The sequence below is a fragment of the Lepisosteus oculatus genome, chromosome 2, assembly GCF_040954835.1.
Source record: "Lepisosteus oculatus isolate fLepOcu1 chromosome 2, fLepOcu1.hap2, whole genome shotgun sequence".
Lineage (NCBI taxonomy): Eukaryota > Metazoa > Chordata > Actinopteri > Semionotiformes > Lepisosteidae > Lepisosteus > Lepisosteus oculatus.
In genome coordinates, this window is record NC_090697.1 from 41,227,584 (window position 1) to 41,246,095 (window position 18,512).

Below are 18,512 nucleotides of genomic sequence, written 5' to 3' on the forward strand. Positions count from 1 at the left end.
TTTAAAGGAAAAACAAGCATCTTATTAATAAAACATCTCATTATACTTGATTCTTGATTTGATTCTTTTCACTCTTTAATCAACATCATAGATTTCAACACAGGTTTAATATCACAATAAACTATACATTTGTGCTAAAGAAGAAGGGAATTTTGTCCCCACTATTTATTAGTGAATATACAGTAAATCAGAAGTTCAAATAAGTGCTTATTTCAATTTCGCAGGTTATACTATAAAGATTTAAAAAATAGTTAACGTTTAAAAAAAAACTTTCACTGTAAGTGATTGACCTTTACAGCTTTGAGGCATCTACTGTTTAAGTTATTTATATTTGCATAATAAGTTAAACAATTTCAATATTTTTCTGACCTACCATTATCAAATCTGTGAGAATTAAAAGTATACTTAAACTAAATTAAATTAAAACGAATTCCTTTATTTTACACATAATGGAATTATAAAAAAATGTATCATAGAAAACTGGGAGCAAGTTTGAATTCTTATCTCACACACTTCTGCTCACCTGTGTATATACAGTAAGTCTTGCACTCAGGACTTCCCGTACCACATTTCTTTTGTTTTGAGCAGAATGCCTCTCACTTGTTCATCCTCAATGCTACAGTCAAAAGACAAAGGCTCTGTGCCCACCATACCATCTGTATTTTTCTCTCAGATCTCCAAATGTCAAGCCTCCAAAATCTCTGAGCAGCTGTGGCATGTGCTGCCACAGCAGTTTTTCCTTGCCTTCTCTTTCTCTTCCTATTATCACCTGCCCCATTCTCCTCTTTGCTCCATGGCCCCAGCCTATACAGTATATGTTGTTTTCTCTCCCCCATTTCCCCATTCCTTCTTTACACTGTCCAGCCAGTGACTCCCACTCCACCCTGAGTGGAGTGGGTTTGCATTGGACATAGGTAACCTTGTTCACCCCCAAACTGCCCCTTGCACACAGACCTAGAGAGCAAGGGGTCCCCCCACCCATTTAACCCCCCCATTTTGGCTGGTGTCTAACTGGTCAGTACCTGCATTCGACTTTTCCCCCTCCCATGTCTATAGGTGCACATACTGTACTGTATAGATAACTTTCCTCCTCCTGGGGGCATTCAGCTCGGAATTCGCTCCTATCTAACTAAATTCTGAAAGCGGCAGCTCTCTTAGCTCTTCACATTCTACGTCAGGCTACTGTTCCAGGCCAGCAGCTCTTCCATCCAACGACACCTTCCGCTGCAACCACAGTATTCCAATCTCAAGATAGCTAGCACAGCTACATGCTAACTAGTATCCTTCCACCTACGTCCTGTCAAGCTACTCTTCCACTCACCCAGTGCCTTCCACTGTTCACCACTTCCGTGTCACCTATTTCTGCACAGGTAGCTCCAAGTCCCAAGTCACCATGGCAACTGGTATGAACACAATGACAACATTATTGTAACTCTGTCATACAGCATAGCTGGAACCTTAAAAACCAAGAAAATAACCTCCTGCTCACCTGCACGCGCATTGTGTATTTGAATATGGTAAATATATTTGAACACAATATTCTTATAGAAATCTTACTAGTACATTGTACAATCTTAACATAACATCCCTTGATTTAAATTCTACACTTTTTACATTTTATTTGCCTTTTTTATTGATTCCCCATATTGTCTGGAAGATATAAATATTCTGTCATCTTCTTCTACCACTTAAAACACTTCTGCCCCTTCTATGCTTGTACTTTTTTCGTTTAATATGGACATTTGTCCTTCCTCCGCCTGAAGCATAATGTTAAGTTTTTCCTTGGCGAACATCTCAGTGTTTAGTACACTGTACTCAGTGTTTACAGTGTTTCCAGTAAACTGGAAATTGCTGATGTTTGAAATGAGAATCCAGTTTATCATTATTTATCATTATTTTTTTAAGTTTGCAATTATTTTCTTTTCCACTCTTCCTGTTTGAAAACACTAAGTCCTAATGAATTTGGTTACCAATTTGACCTTTGTACCACCACTGGGAGAATGAGAGCAGTGTAGAAAAGTCTCCCAAACATTTCAACCAAGTTCTTAATCACTGAGACCAATTGATATCTGTAATGAAACTTCTCACTTTAGTAGATATTTTGAACACAGTCTTTTTTTCAAAATTCTGTTTTAAGTTGGCAGATCTGGTGACAAAGCATTTTAATTAATAGAGCCCAGTTTTTAACTTTAACTAAGCAACTTGAAAGAGGTGACCAACTAGTGATGTTCTGACATTACTACAGAATTACACTATCAATAAAAACAACTGTTTTCTACAGAAATTAAATTACTTACATTTCAGGTTTGATACTACTTACTAGCTATGTTAAACTTCTTATGAGCTGAAAAAAACATTCTTAAACAGGCAAAGCTCAACTAGCCTAATAGATTAAGACTTTGGTTGTAATTGCATCCAGAAGATGTAGAGTTTCTCCAGAACTATGGATCACAGCCCTAGAGAATAGCTATTGACTGGAGAAGTAAACTGATATTCACTGAAAGTACAGCAAGCCCACATTAGCATGTTGGAATTTCTGGTTGCACTTCATATGCGATCAACCTTGTTTCCATCAAACATGATGTTCCAAAGCTGAGCCTTTACTGATTGAGATACATTGGAGCAAACCATGGTTCTTAAATCTAAACTATAAACAAGCAGCCAACCATCAGGCCTAGACACTGGCGGTAGTTGCAAGACAACCAAGCAATGATCCAGCCACCAGCCGTCACGCCCTCTGCAGCCAGAGGGCGCTCCTTCTCTGTCCTGTCCCTAGTTTCCGGTCTGCTGTCCTTCCTGTCCCTCTCTTTCCCTTGGGCTATATATTTCCGGGTCTTGCACTCGGTCCTCACTCAGCATTGACGTTCGGATGTCCTGAGACCCGCCTACCACCAGGGCGCCCCACGTCCGCTCCCTGAGGGCATAGGTTTCTATAGGGCATTCCTGAACTCTTTGCACTATGAGCCCGGGCCTTTTTCCCATCTCGCCGCTACGCATATGGGTCTTTTCCGCTCTCCTGCTCCCCACGGTTAGTCCCTTTGGACGTCCGTGACACCAGCTGAGAACTGTACATGTACTGTGTAGAGCACATAGCTTTGAGTTTTTCATCAGACTTGGTGTGAAAGTTCAGCTGGTCTCCTTGGAAACTTGCCACAAAGTGAATGGCCAACATGCAGGAAAGAACTCTTTGGAATTAAATGTAACACTGCCTTGTGATAAACCATTGCTGAAGTGAAAGAAAAATGCTTGAGATAAGTGCTGTGGCAAGACCCCCAGATTAAGCAATGCAAATGGCACTAAATAAACTATGAAGACCTTTTACAGCTCATCAGGAAGATGAATGTTACTGATCATCCATAGATGGGCAATGATAAACGACCATATAAGAAGAGCTGAACAGGATCTCAGTTTGAGTGATAATGAAGAAACCATAGCAAGCTCCCATGAGAAAGTGGCTGCATTGAATCAGGAAGCGAGCCTGATAGATAATGGAACATTTTGTACAAATCACTAGTTTGCATAAATTCACACACAGTCAAAGGGGGAGTGTCATGACTAGCCACAACAAATGAATGATAATTCTACACTGCAATTCCATGCATTGATCTCCAACACATTTATGGACTACATGCCTCAGTAATAGAAAGTTAGTGCTCCAGACTTGGGCAAAGCAGTGAACGGCAGCTAAAATTCAAGATCCACTCCAGGGGGATGGTAATGCCTGAGCCTAAAATAAACTGTGGCAAAGGAAAATAAGGGCCCCCACCTGAGACATGTTCTGGTTGGTACCAAACAACACTATTGCCATGAGTTCATTACATTGCAACAGGTTACATACAGTACCAGTGAGTAATTACTATATGTTTCACTTACTGCATAAGTATACACTTGATATTTTGGACAGAAAATCAAACATATTAAACAATGCAAAATGCAAAAATGCAAGCTGTAATAATATTTCTCATTTCTGGAGGGATTCTTCTTCAACCAATCCACCAGAGGTGCTTGCAAAGATGTGTTTTAGTTGGTTGCTGAGCATCAGAAGTCACAAGCGGGAAATGTGTTGCTGCTAAGTCCTGAGGCAGTGACACTCGATTCAGTGTCTTGGAGGGCTGTAGTTCACCTGTTGTTGTTTTTTTTTTAGGTCACTAATAATTGAGTTCAAGAAAAGTATAAGCATTCAAAGTGGTATGAAAATAGAGGACTGAGAAACATGGCAGTGCTGCAGGACCAGTAGTGAATACCAGTGTCTTAGGACTTTGTACATAGTGGAGAAGGGATATTACTTAGTGTGCTCAGCTGGCTGCAATGAGTGTTGCCAGTCAACCATGTTGGGAATGTCTCAGTGAGAATATGGTATACACTACACATTTTTTAACATTTAGCTTTATGTATTTGTAGAAAGTATGGTTAGCTTCTGGTTAGGGATTATTTTAAATTGTTATTTTAAATCTAATATTATTGCCAAATGTAACAACAGCAATTGTACAATACAATAAACAAAACAAAAATACAAAATTAAAATGCCCTGATTATAGCAATTGATACATTTGCTTATTTAGTAAACTGCAAAAAACTTGTTTTGATCTCTAGTGTGAAACAAATCCCCATTTTAGCACGGGGATTATATTGCTTGTTGAAAATATGGGGAGATTATTCCGACTCGTTTTATATCAACATTTTTAAGTAAAGAAAACTAAACACATCTAAACATAAATGTGCATTTTCCTGCATGTTTTTTGTTCTATCTGTATTGATTGAATATCAAAAAGTCTGTTGACTGAAAAGGGAGGTGACTATTTTTGTGTAAACACAGGTCATTTATGCCTTTGATGTGATGCTCAAGAGAACACACAGGAAGGCTGTTTGAGGATATTTGACAGCTTGTAATAAATAAAACCCTAGAGGTTTATTTCCATTTAGACTTTGCCTTTAATGACTTTCTTCCATTTGAGAACTTGCACTAGAGATAGCCATTTTCCTTTTAAATATGAGGTGGTTTTTCACCATATATTTGAAGTGGTTTGCTCATCTGAGACATCACAAAAGTAGTATTCTATACATTGTATACAGGCGGTAGATGTATATGTACAGTAACACTGTGCAATTTATAAGTACAGTAGATTGATATTTTTCACAGAAAATCAAACATACTGTATTAAACAACAAAAATACAAGAGTTACAGTATATGAAATGTAAAATGATGGGATGTAGCTGATATTTTTCCCAATTGGTACACAGGTTGTCTTGACTAAAATCTTTTTCTGTATCTGATCACATATTGCCAAGATTTTGTTGGAATCATATTTTTGTTCCAAGCTTAACGTAAGACAAACTTCAGCATTCTTTAAGCATGATTCAAGACTCTTCTGTGCAAGCAAATGCATCTAAGTAACTATGTAATCAGTGCTACTCTTTCAGTTAACAGTGGTACAGGCAGCAATTGTACACATGACAAAACTAAATATGACCACCTGATTGCAACTGATTCCTTGCTAGTTTCACTGTCCCCACCAGACCTCACCAACTAATTGGACAGGTGAGGGAAAAACGTGATTTGCCGAAACAACCTACTTAAGCCAATGGCGCTGTCTTACATCACTCACAGGTAAAAACGATGCTAAGCCGCGCAGCATGTTGATGCCATTTTTTAGCTCTGTTTGCGCTTTAGATTTAAAATGACGGAACGAGTCATGTAAAACTTTTAAATCATCTCAGCATAGAAAGTAACTGTGAATATAATGAAAATTTTCTAATAGTACAGGGAGGTGCAAAAATATACTCCTTATTATAGTGCACAGAGATGCTTCTTTTTCTACTATTGCAATACGTTCCTGGCCACCACTGTTCATTGTAGATCCCATGACTGTAAACAGTTAATTTGAACATAAGACATCCAACAACTGTGCTACACGCAAGCAAAGCACAATAAGATTATCTTCTCAAAACGATTGTCCGTCACTCTTATTACAGCCTGCACCACTTTCAGTTTGGGAACTCGGTAAATCCACAGAGGAGACTCTTTAGATCATTGTGCATGAACAAAAATGCTCTTGGGAAAAGCTGGCAGTATTTCCCTTCACACAAAAAGGAGTGATATTTACATCATGAATCAACAATGGGCTGATTGTATTAATGCCAGCAGTGCAAATAATGGTAGTAAATGCGCTGCCATTCTTTAAGATGTCCATCTTCAGTGTCATATCATAGCCGTCACATTAACTAAGACAAGAACATTATTAATGATATTCACCGGTTTAGCATCGCACTGGTAATGTGATTCTAAGAATTTAAGTGCAAATTTAAATATTACTAAACGATTATACTGTAAGTTAATTATATTAACGTTCAAACGTTTTAAAAGAAGAAATCATCACATTTCGTGTTCAATGGTCCTCGTGTCCGGATAGAAGAAAATGGGGAGCAAATGATTTGGCTACCGTTAATCAGTATGTTTATATATTTTTAGCACGTGGAGGTCTACAGCACATAACTCCTATGAATGCTTGACAATATACGCCGCTATTATTGATATGCACTAGGAGGCGCTGGATTCCAGTGACCAAACCGCAGGATGCATGAAGTGCCCTGAATGAGTCAGTGCAGAGACTTTGTACTGCGTTTGCTTGCTTTCCAGTCAATAGTGAACCGCAGAGCTGCTCCTCGCTTATCTCCTATTCTGCTTTTCAGTCTCCGCGTCTCTCTAGGTTCAGAATCTTCAGAACAGTATCGGCGACTATAAAAAATGAAACGTTAGCGAAATAAAGAGGCTTCTATATTCAATCGCCGCTGCTTTCTCCCTAAGCCTGCTTTCGGCTTACTGAAAAACAAAAAAAATTAATTGAAATTCTCGATTTTCATTTCGGTTGGGAAGTGTAAATGTGTAAATGGCTGGGGCACAGCCTGGAGTTCATGCTCTGCAGCTCAAACCCGTCACCGTTCCCGAAATCCTGAAGAAAGGCAACAAATTTATGAAATGGGATGATGTAAGTATGCATGTATTCAGGTTATTTGTCTTTTATTTGTTGTATTGTTCGCTATGTTCTTGGCAGATAAAGGGAAATCACTTTGTGACAGCAACCTTTATGGACACAAGTGTTAATTTACTAGCATTCTAATATACTATTGCCATACAACTTTTATAAGATTTAATGAATATATACATACTAAACATACAGGTACATTCAGAGCTATTGTGTTATACCATTAAAACCACGTTTTGGACTAACGAAGCTACATGTTAACAGTCGTAATGGCATTAAATGTTTGGTGAAGATCATGAGAAGATTACAAAAAGAATTAAAACAATAATATTAATAAAGTTATTGTATTTCAAGCAGCAAATTTACTGATTTGTAGCCTTAGTACCGTAGAAGTGTTGCTAGTGTAAAATATATCTGCACACTGTGATATTCAAACGCTTGTCGTAAAGTAGAAAGAACGCAGCTGACACTTGCTTGTTTACAAATACAGCATACCCCAAAACGCAGTTTTATGTTGTTAAATAGACGCCACCTCCTTTAGTAACAAACTGCGTTACATTAAACTTTGTCTTAGCATTTTTCCATGTTAAATTTGTTCTTCATGCTGCTGTTTATTTGTGATTTTATGCGCAGGAACACAATTCTGTAATATATTTGACGTTTGAAAGTATTTCTTATTAATTAAACTATACAATGGCAGAAACTTTAATTAAAAAGGTCAGTAATAGAACCTCTTAACTTTTCACACTTTTAATTTATACCGTTTAGAGAACATAGCACGACGAGGAATGACTGCAGTCTCTTTATTAGTCTCGTTGCTTTTCATGTAATGTTTAATTTTCGATCAGAAAACGGCGCTTCTTGTGATTTTCTAAATATATTGTAGTCAGACAACCTAATGTCCGCCTCTAAAGTGGAAGAGATTGACAAGTCTCGCTAAACCGTGTAAACTTGACGTGCAAACAGCCTCTGCGTACTATCCATTCCACCCCACATTGATATCTGAATAACGTTTGCACGATCAAACCAGCAATGCTCAATTTTAACTTCATTGTGCTTTGCTGGGAGAACTAATTTCGATCAGTCCTTTCTTGTTCTGGAACTATATGGCAAAACCTGTTTTCTTTTAGTATTTGCATTTTCACTTCATCAAACAATGAATACATGTTATTTATTATTTAATTTGCAAAATTTTACGCAGGAGTGTAACCGATGACAGTTCAGATACTGTGCAGTATCATAACCTGTTCATTGTTCCACTTTGAATCAGTGGATAGCTGGGAAATTATAGAAAAGCTGAGAAATGTGCTTGAATATTAAAAGTCAGCACACAGGTGTCAGTAATGAGAAATTTCATTAGTTCTTGGACACGAGAGCAGCGGTCAGAGCTAGCATCAATCTAAACGTCGTCTGTTATTCTGTACGTGAAGCGTATCTAATCAAGCAAACTGCTGGAGTACGATGAGGGCTTCATTTTTATCATTAGCGCAGAACAGAGCTCCTTTTGTCACCCGAAGAATTTAGAGTCAATGTGTCTCGCGTAGCCGCAGTAGCTGGGGATTATTTGTAGCACTCAATAGTCTGCAGTTTCTGAATCCTTTTAAAATGAGGATGGTGTTTTGTCGTAAGCAACAAGCCTTCGGCTTTTAACTGCTCCGAGAACCGCGAGGATTTCAGAAATTATAATTTGCTTCCTAAGGCATCAGCTACAGGTTGATTTAGCAATTACTAGAAAGACATACCTGTAGACTGAAGAGATATTTACTGTTAAAAGAGTGCTCATATACAGTAGATGGTAAACAAAGTTCATTGTATTTGTCTTATTAGTGAAAAACATTCTTAATGTGTTTATTTTTTATCCATCATTAGAAAGTGCATATCCTTGGTAAGGATGAAGACAGCCCAGAGTCTGTCTTGGAAGCATAGGGCATAAGGCAGGACTACACCCAGACTCCAGTACATCTCAGGTCACATACACTGTTCAGTTAACAGATGCTAAATAACCTGGCCAGAATATTTTTGAAAGCTGCGGTGCAACTGGAGCACCTTAAGAAAGCAAACATACACACAGTAGGCACCCTAGTTCAGAATCAAGCCGTGAGATAGCAGTGGTAATCACCATGCCATGCATGTACAGTATATTTACGTATAGCCATAACACATTAAAGTATGCTTAACTGTCTTATGATGATGTAGTTATGATGTATTTATTAGCGATGATGATGATTATTCAACTATATAAGAAAATAATATTGGTAGTGCTAATTCAGACTGTAAGCAGAAAAGGGCACACATTTTCAGATTTTTTCGGGCTAATAAAACTGTACTAACATAGATATACCCTTTTCTAGTATATTGTGTATTGTGAAAAGAGCTACTGTATATAGATGAACAGTACAATTGTAAGCTTGTTTCTTTCCTTTTCAGTTCATATCTGTTTAATGTTCAATAAAAGTTTCCTTTGACTGGTTCCAAAGTCAGAACCTTCATCAGAAGAAGAGGAGTACGCAATGCCTTCTGAACTGATCAGAAAATCAAAATCAAGGGTTGTTTCCTAATTATAAATTATATAATAAGGAAGGTGTTTAAGTGGGGAGCTGTGTCACTGTAAAGGAATACTGAAAAGCAGAAAGAAAAAAACACAATTTTAGCTTTGAAGCTTTATTCATGCATGTGGGAGAATGAAGAATAAAGCAAGAGAGCAGGAATATGGGGGAGAATGATTCTTCATTTTCCTACACTTTCCCTCATTCTTCTCACACATCTGAAGAAGGCTCCAAAGCCTAAATGTTGTTGTTTTTTTCTTTTTCTGCTTTTTTTTTGTGAGAGTAATTATCCTCTGTTTCTTTAATACTGTGATGTGTATACTATATTTTGCAGGGGGTGTTAGAAAATTCTGATGAATACATATTTTAGAGTAGATGTATTTGGGAGATTTCACTGCAGTGTGATCAGCTGAGGGTGGCACAGTGGTTAGCATTGCTGCCTTGCAGCACTGTGACCCTGGATTCAATTCTGGACCTGGGTTATTATCTTTGTGGTGTCTGTATGTTCTCTGTGTGTTTGCATGGGTTTCCTCTTGGTGCTTAAGTTTCCTCCCACCATCCAGAAACATACTGGTGGGTTGTTTTGGCTTCTTTGAAATTTGCCCTTGTGTGAGTTTGTGCATGTTCTGTGTGTGCTTTGTCTCATCCGGGGTGTATGCTGCCTAAAACCCCGTTGCTTGCCAGGATAGGTTGGTGCTTCCCTGTAACCCTGAATTGGATTAAAGTGGTTAGAAAATGGATGGATTGATGATCAGCTGAATCGTCTGATTCCATCCTTCTGTGATAGTGTACAACAATTTGATTTAAATGTTGTGTGCTTTTGTATGTTCTTTGCCATTTGTTTCATGTTTCCTTCCACAAAGACATGAAATGTCAACATTTGTAACAGGTATGCAATACACATTTTTCAGGTTATAAACTAATATTCCTCTACATTAGTTTTAAGGTCACATTGTCTACGGGTCTGTAAATATTACGTGTACTGTACATCAAAGTGCTGGAGTTCTGTATCACAGACTGAGATTCCTGGAAACAAATGTAAGTGGTTCCAAATAGCTTCGGGCTGCAGTGAAAACAAGGAAGTCGGATCATATCTAATGTAAATAGAAGCTGGCTACACTACAATGATTGCCATTCTTGTGTCCAACTTACAACCTGTGAACAAATGTTGTTTGTTAAAATAATCTTGTAAGTGTATGTAACTGCTGGCAGGTCTTTCGAGCACTCCATGCAGGCAGAGCTAAAAAATCTGCAGTTGTAAATTAATGATCTTTGTTTAGATACGTTTAATTAAGCGTTTTTATAATTTGGTGTTCCACACTCCCACAACCCTTTGTGTAAAGTTCCAGCTATAATTCCGTGTCGTTTTTCCTTACGTTCTCCGGTATGTGTTTCACTGTTGATTCTGACAACGTCCACTGTGTGGGTTTGCCTTTTGACTTAAGACTTTTGAGTACTTAAAACAGTTCCCCTTATAATCTTCTCTGTCCAAGACTAAAATAGTTCAATTTGTTAAGCCCAGGGGTGTCAAACTCCAACCTCATAAAATATCCTAGTTATTTTATTAAAGTATTTTACGGTTGACAACTGAAAACATTCACTTCATTAAAGGAACAGTTAGCTATTAAACACTTTGTAGCCACATTAGAAACATTACAATTATGCAGTTAAATAATTAGACCCACTATGTACCTGCTCAGGTAGAACAAAAACTAAAAGACATTAGGTCCTCCAGGAATTGAGTTTGACAACCCTAATTTAGCTTGTCAGCATTGGAAAGATTAAGCTTCCTGTTACATTTCTTGTGGCTTAGATTTGTTTGTCATTTATGAACTACTCATACCTGCAGGAATAGAAAAAAAAGGAAATGTTCTAGTTTAATAGTGTTAAATCCCCTTCTTCATTTGCATTTTGCTGAATACCATCCTTCCAGTATTTTCCTACTTTATGTGAGACATTGGGAACTGTCTTTTTATTAGCCATCGCTGTATTATTCTTCTATGCAACAATAGTATTTTCTTCCGCCTTTTTCATTTTCCTCTTCTTTGAATACAAGGTACTTGACTATCAAGCTTTATTATGGTCTGTCTTGGTAAACTTGAAAAGCTAAGTAAAATAAAAGGAATTATTATGGCAACTATCCTGGTGTGTTACAGTAGCTCTGTTCCTTCACTGTTGTAATTCACATAAATGAATAAGAAAAAAAGACTCAGATAGTAGCTGGCAACAAGCCATTCCGATTCCTAATTCCATGTAATTCTGCATTCTGATGGTCTTCTGAAGTTTTATCTGAGATTTTTAAATATGGGGTAACCCAACGGTGTAACAGGTCTTTTAATTCAATTTAATTATTTGAGCATGAAGTAGCAGGTGACTATAACCTGAAATCACATTGTTTTATATGTTCACGCATCATAATGCTTATGAAAATAATGTCCTCACAACAATTTTGTAAGCACTGTAGACCTGTAAATGAGTTTTAATGTGGAAAATGCAATAGATGTGTACCATCTGTATTAGTGCAGCAGTCTTTCACAGAATGAAAATTTATTTTCATTAGCCATTTGGTATTGAATTGCTGAGATATTTTAACAGATTCCTTCATATACTTGTGGTGATAACATGTAGCTCCAAAAGACCGATTGGTCACTCTTAGCTGATATATATTATATTCATATAATCTTATAATCCCATAATGCTCTCTTAGTTTTAATTTCTGGCCTTTGTGCAATCTTCCCTCAAATGTAAGAGATGGCATGTTGTTCCAGTTTTCCAATAAAATTGACATCCAGCATCATTACTGAGATGTTTACCATTCCTGACTATGGGCTGAAGTTGGGTTAAAGGTCTTAAGTTTTCCCTAAATCTGTCTATGACCTTCAAATGATAATGACCCATTGACAAAGAACGCTTGCCAGACTTGACCGCTGACCAGACATTTTAAAACCAGGCATTCTTATTTTACAGAAAAGGTTTCATATACAGTACATGTGTGTTGCACACTGTCTAGCCATGCTAATGGAGATTATCCTTGACACATCTCAGACTTGATCTTTTGCATGAGTAATATACAGCAGATTCTGTCTTTTCTTATTTGTATAGTAAGTAATTATTCCAGATAACACCATTGAAAGGGGTGGCCAAATAAGTATAACAGTGAGCAATATTCCTTTTCGGGAAAAATGATTATTTCTGAGCTTTGGCGCTCCAAAAAATGTCTGCTTTGCATGTCAAAAAATAAAACACATCCTTCAGACTTAATAAGTATTTCTGCTTATAATGATCAAAGTCTGAAGCTTTACCATGAATATTTAGTAAGACTGAAGTTTAGGAGTTGCAAATTACATTTGCAGGTTATTAATAAATTATAACCTGTCATATCTATACACAGCAATAAATGAGTGTCAGTAACCTAGCAAGAACCTGTCTCTTGAATAATTGTTTTTAAGTGTATTAAGGAGTAATATTATCAGTTATAAGTACTTTATCAATGCATATTTGAGTGTTAATGATTTATTTGCAAAGAATTTATAAAGAGGAATTTACCACCGCTAAATTAAAGTGTTACGGAACGATCATACTTATTGGTTGTTATGGCAACCACAATGCTTTAAATCCTGGTTCATTTCTCTGTATTAGCTAACATACTTTTTTATACAACAATGTAGTGGTAGGCATATTTCACTCACCCCCTTTCAAAGCTAAAAATAGCAAGCAATCAATACCTGATGCATGTGGAAAAAGTACATGTAGTTCAGACAGTCTAAATATTGCATCTTCACACAGAATTAATTAAAAGCCACCATGAATCACTGAAACACTTATGTAATATTTCATACATCTAACATCTGAAAACATTCCTGCTCATGTCACAAAGATATAGAAGCGGAAAAGGGCCAATAACAAAAAAATACTTTTGTAATGGAAACTTAAACTTGTCAATCCCCATCCACATTGTGACATTGCAAGTTCACTACAGCTTTGGCTCTCACTTGTACTGGGAAGATGGAGACTATACAAACATCACCTGTGAACATTTCAGACCATTAGCCTCTTTTTCACACTGTGAGCTCACAGCACCAGAGAGAAGGCTGGAGCACTGGATGCAGGGCAGCCAACCGCTCTCGTCAATAACACTGCAACTCAAGGGTGTGTGCAAGCCATTTGTTTTGCCATTGAAGGACTAACTAGCCCAACTGCTGCTGAGTCAAGATCACCACATCCTGGTGCTGCTTGTCCAACCCTATCACTGCTTAGGGAATCTCAATTCCAGTGAAATGAAGCCACATTTGAATCAACCACTTCTGAATTATAAAACTCACCCTGTGGAACCCACAGAATACACTCCTAATAGTCTCTAATTTTTGTATATTTGTGAGTTACATCTTGGATTTACCTTGCTAAAAGTTGGTATCATCTGAAGAACTGACCTTGGGTGACTTACAGTATAGTATAATAACATAACTTCCTGTAGTATTTAAAATTTGTCATCACTGAACATTGCGTTTTTGGGCAATATATTTTTCTTATTTATTCTCAAAAAGACAACATGATAAACCAAGATATGAGATTTTAAGGGCTGTCTAGTTTAATGCACCGAAACAAGATAAATAAACAATTACTGTTGGAATAGTTAAATTACTAGAAGGCTGCTGTGTAAAGTAAAATTGATCTGCATTTTCCTGAAACAGAGAGCTTTTTCTTAATGGATAGTCCCCCTTTTTTGGTCATTTCCATTCCAAAATATTTTTTTTACCTATAATATAGTTCACAGCATTTAAATAGAATATAAGTTGAAAATACATATTGAAAACTATCAACAGTTTTTTAAACCACAGTAAGGATTTCCCTAGGCTTGCTTTTCAAGATGAGGATATTCAATGATGAATAGTTTCTTTATTAAGTTTACAATGCCATTTCCTGTGCTTAAGCATATACAGTACTGTAAAACACAGGTTGATGACAATTATTTTCAACAGTATTTGGCAAGTTAAAAAATTATCAGTTTGACCCTACAAACATTAAGGAAAGTTCATGTTCTCTTTGTATGGTTTAATAATGGTCTCTTGCTCAAAACCTAGGAAGAGAATAATTTCATAAATGAGTCTACATTAAACTGAAAGTGATTGAAGCCTTCCTTAGTTAAAAAGTAATATTTTAGGGGGATTGTAAGTTTTTGTTTATCTTTCTGTAGTTTTCATGGTTTTGCTGCCCCTTTGCTGCTTAAATATGTAAATGGACTTTCAGGGCCAGAACAAGTTTGGCATGAATTTCATGCAAATTTTCCATTTATTTGGTAGGACTCAACAACTGTGACTCCTGTGACTTTAAGAGTGGATCCACAGGGATACTTCCTGTACTGGACGGATCAGAACAAGGTAAGGCTGTCACATAAACTGTAGTACCCTCTGGGGGTTAAATTTCAACCTATAATCTGACATACTCAAAGATGGCATCATGGTTATAGTTGCAAGTGGTTTCTTGCAGCATAATCATCGTTTAATGTTTCAGGCTGTAGATAATTCCTGCAGAGGTTGCTTTTCGTGGTGTGTATGTAAGTAAGGCTTGGATGTATTGCTGATACACACTTTCTGTTAAAGGTCATGACAAAAAAATTCAGAGTACATACAGTATATGGTGAAGATGATTTTTAGCACAATAGGATTTATAGGTATTACTAAATTAATACTACTTAATATGATTACTGATTGCTGCTTAATTACCATCAATTCTATAATGGTGGTAAGAACAAGAAAAAAAACATTTTATTGACCACCGTAATCTGCCTTCTACCATGAGGAAAATTAAATCGTGGTGAGATATTAGTTCTTTGAAATCAATTAGTTTTCCTAATTCCTAATGTTCCTAATGTTAATAGACAATAAAAAGGCCTAGAGAGAGTAGAAACTTCATGGGCCATCAGTGCTTAATTGAGACAGGTACGTCATTTTAGTTTTGTTAGGTTTAGTCCAGGCCTACTTTGAATGCAATAAAACCAATCTTATTAGCAATGTAACTAAATACATTTTTCGAGTGTTGCTTCCAAGGCGTACTATTTGAGGGTTGTGATTGAATAATAAAACAATATCTCATTTAGAACAATAAAGCTAGTAAATGGCCTTTGTCTGTTTTCACAGGATATAGTTTTCAGGAACAATCGGTTGAGTCTGCCTCAAAGCAACTCATTTCTCCCATTATTTATCTTCTGCATCATTTACATAATTTGGGGAACTGCTGAGATTATTAATAAATGATTCCGTACAAAACTGCCAACTTTATCCTTAATCCAATATATGTTCTGTGACAGAAACAACTACAGTACATATTCTATTAGCCTGAAGTAAAGTTTCTGAAGATTCTGATTTTTGTAATATTGTCTTTTTGTTAAGCAGATATTAATCAGATAGCAAAATTTGCTTTCTTTTGTTATTTTCTACACAGTATTCATCATAAATTTGAGCTACCCATGATTCAATATGAATCACAACACACATTGTTAGAGAATGTGCAGTGAGGTTATAGAAGCGGTATGTACTGAGGCAAGAGACACTTCCACATATTGTACTGTAATATTGTCTGCTGTACTGTATATTGTACTTTCCTCTGCCTTGTTACCATTAGGACTCTGCCTTTCCCATCAGGCAAGGGGAAACATGATGAGCATATTTCCTGTGTGATGATCTGTGGTCAAGTGTGATGATCTATCTGTTGGTAGACTGCCTTTCAGAGTATGAAAGGGTGTGGCAAGCAGAGTTCTAGATGTTTTTGCTTCTAGGGATTGGATTTTTGCCTTAGTTAAAGACACTAGGATACTTGAGAGATAATAGATCTGTGGGATGCTGTAGTGATCTTTGGAGGAACAAAGCTTAGCCAGGTAACCTATTAGGTAGTGGGCATGTGTAGCTAGAGTTTATTTCTGGGGGTTTTGGTAATATCCTAAACCTCGGCATATAGACAGTGCTTATAGAAAGACAAGTTCATAGAGAAAGACTTTCCTGAAACTGTTTCCACTTCTAACTCTAGTTAAAGAGCCTGACGTTGACCTGCCATCCTAAGTTATCAAAATGTTAATGTATGTCTAGATATGACGATGAGAAATTAAAACCATGCTAATTGGTGAAAGCTCCAGTGTACTTTTTAGTGTACTTTTTTGTGCTTCCATTAAATTTAATTTCAGGAAAGGGTCCAACATCTACAGTATGTTGTATTTACTAATTCTTATTTTAACTAGCTTTTGTACAACATCTAGTATTATTATGTTTTTGGTTACATCCTTAACTTTCTGTGACAATGTTTTTCTGTATTGAACTAAACACTATTATATTTTAATAATAAGCTATCTTTTCATTGAAGTTTAGGGTGAATATTAAAAGGTTTAACAAACTAGGGCTTTTCTTTGTTTACTGTCAAAAGCTTTAATTTTGAAATAACAGAGCAAAATAAAATATGTACTGTACGTTTTTTTTTCCTTTCTGACTTGCTGGAGAGCCTTTAAATGAGATTACAGCATTAACCTCCTACTCTTGTTCCAAGCTGTTAGTGGAGGATGCTTGCTTGATGCATACTGGCAAAGTGAGATTAAAAGGAGCAGGAAAACGTATGTCTGAATAGCCAGATTTACACGGATTGTTTGTTGAAAAGAGTCTGTCAGCAGTGAAAATAATTGAAACAATTTTAGCTGAAATATGAATATAATTTATTTAGGTCATTCTTGGATTAGGTTGAGTGTACCATATTAAAACTACACCATGCTAAATACAATAGTGCAACAAACAGAACAAGGGGTCAGTACTGACACGGGATGAAAACTGGTTTGTTTTTCCTTGGAAGGTGACCCCAAGGCACTAGTATGTTGTTGTCAATGTCATAGTTGGTACAAGTCCAGTGAAAGTTAATTTAATGTAATGAGGATTTTTAAGTAATGTTTACAAGGATATTGCTTAAATATTTTTGGTGACATTTTGATTAATTGATCATTCAGTGATGCATGAGAGTGACATAGCTGCGCAAATACCAAATGTTCTCATTAGCAAGAGAGACACAGAAGAGATTTAACCTGTTGAATGTCATCTGTCGTGCAAATCAAGAAAGGAAAACACAGAATTGGAACCAATAAGCTCTGTTTAGTTAAAGCACACTTCCTCTGTGCCATAGGTATGTTGGAGACTGGATTAATTGTATACACTGTCGCCTATTGTCAGCTTTTTCTTAGGTGGCAAGATTAAGAGAAAAAAAACAGTATTATAATAATAATACATCAGTTATCAGTGGGGATGAGAAACAGAATGAGGAAGCCCATTCATAGCTGGTAAATATCAGGAGGCCAAGAATGGTGAAGGCCAATGGGAACATCCCTACTCTTCTTGAGAAATGCCCTGGGATTTTTAATGACCACAGAGAGTAAGGACCTCGGTTTTATGTCTCATCCGAAGGACAGTGCCTTTTTACACTATAGTGTCCCAGTCACCATACTGGGGCATTAGGACCCACAGATACCACAGGGTGAGCGCCCCCTACTGGCCCCACTAACACATCTTCCAGTAGCAATTTTAGCTCTCCCATCCAGGTACTGACCAGGCTCACACCTGCTGAGCTTCAATGAATTGCTAGTTGTGAATTGGAGGGTGGCTGTCAGCAGTATGCACAGTATGTCAATAATAGGCCATGATCTGGGGGGCCACAAATCACAACACCTGGCCAAGATTAATAGGGAGGTCCATTTGTGATGGTCTCTGCAGGAGTTTCCAGTTGCTGAAAGTTGTCATGACTGATGACAGCCTGATTCCACAGCACAAAATTGATCAAATTCTCTGAGCTTTCTTGCTTCACTTCCTGCTGGCTCATTCTGACGTGCCAGCATTCCAGCAGGAAAATACGTGTCTGCATTCAGTTTGAGAAGCAACATTTTTTTTTCCTGTAAAATGAGAATGTGACAGATATGCCATGGATGCTCACCACACTTGAATTTAGTGAGACATGTGA

At 37.0% G+C, this 18,512-nt stretch overlaps 1 protein-coding gene across 3 annotated transcripts in view; it reads left to right on the plus strand.

Moving 5' to 3' along the window:
• Positions 1 to 6,603: 6,603 nt before the first annotated feature.
• The window catches only part of plcb1 (phospholipase C beta 1), a 385,213-nt gene continuing 373,304 nt past the window's right edge, over positions 6,604 to 18,512 (plus strand). Inside the window, exons 1-2 of one of the 3 annotated variants that reach the window (XM_069178667.1) lie at positions 6,604 to 6,987; positions 14,831 to 14,908. In XM_069178667.1, the coding sequence (XP_069034768.1) occupies positions 6,889 to 6,987; positions 14,831 to 14,908 (177 nt within the window). In that variant the 5' untranslated portion in view covers positions 6,604 to 6,888. The remainder of the gene's footprint in view (positions 6,988 to 14,830; positions 14,909 to 18,512) is intronic. The other 2 variants (XM_069178666.1, XM_069178665.1) reach the window with 2 other exon arrangements.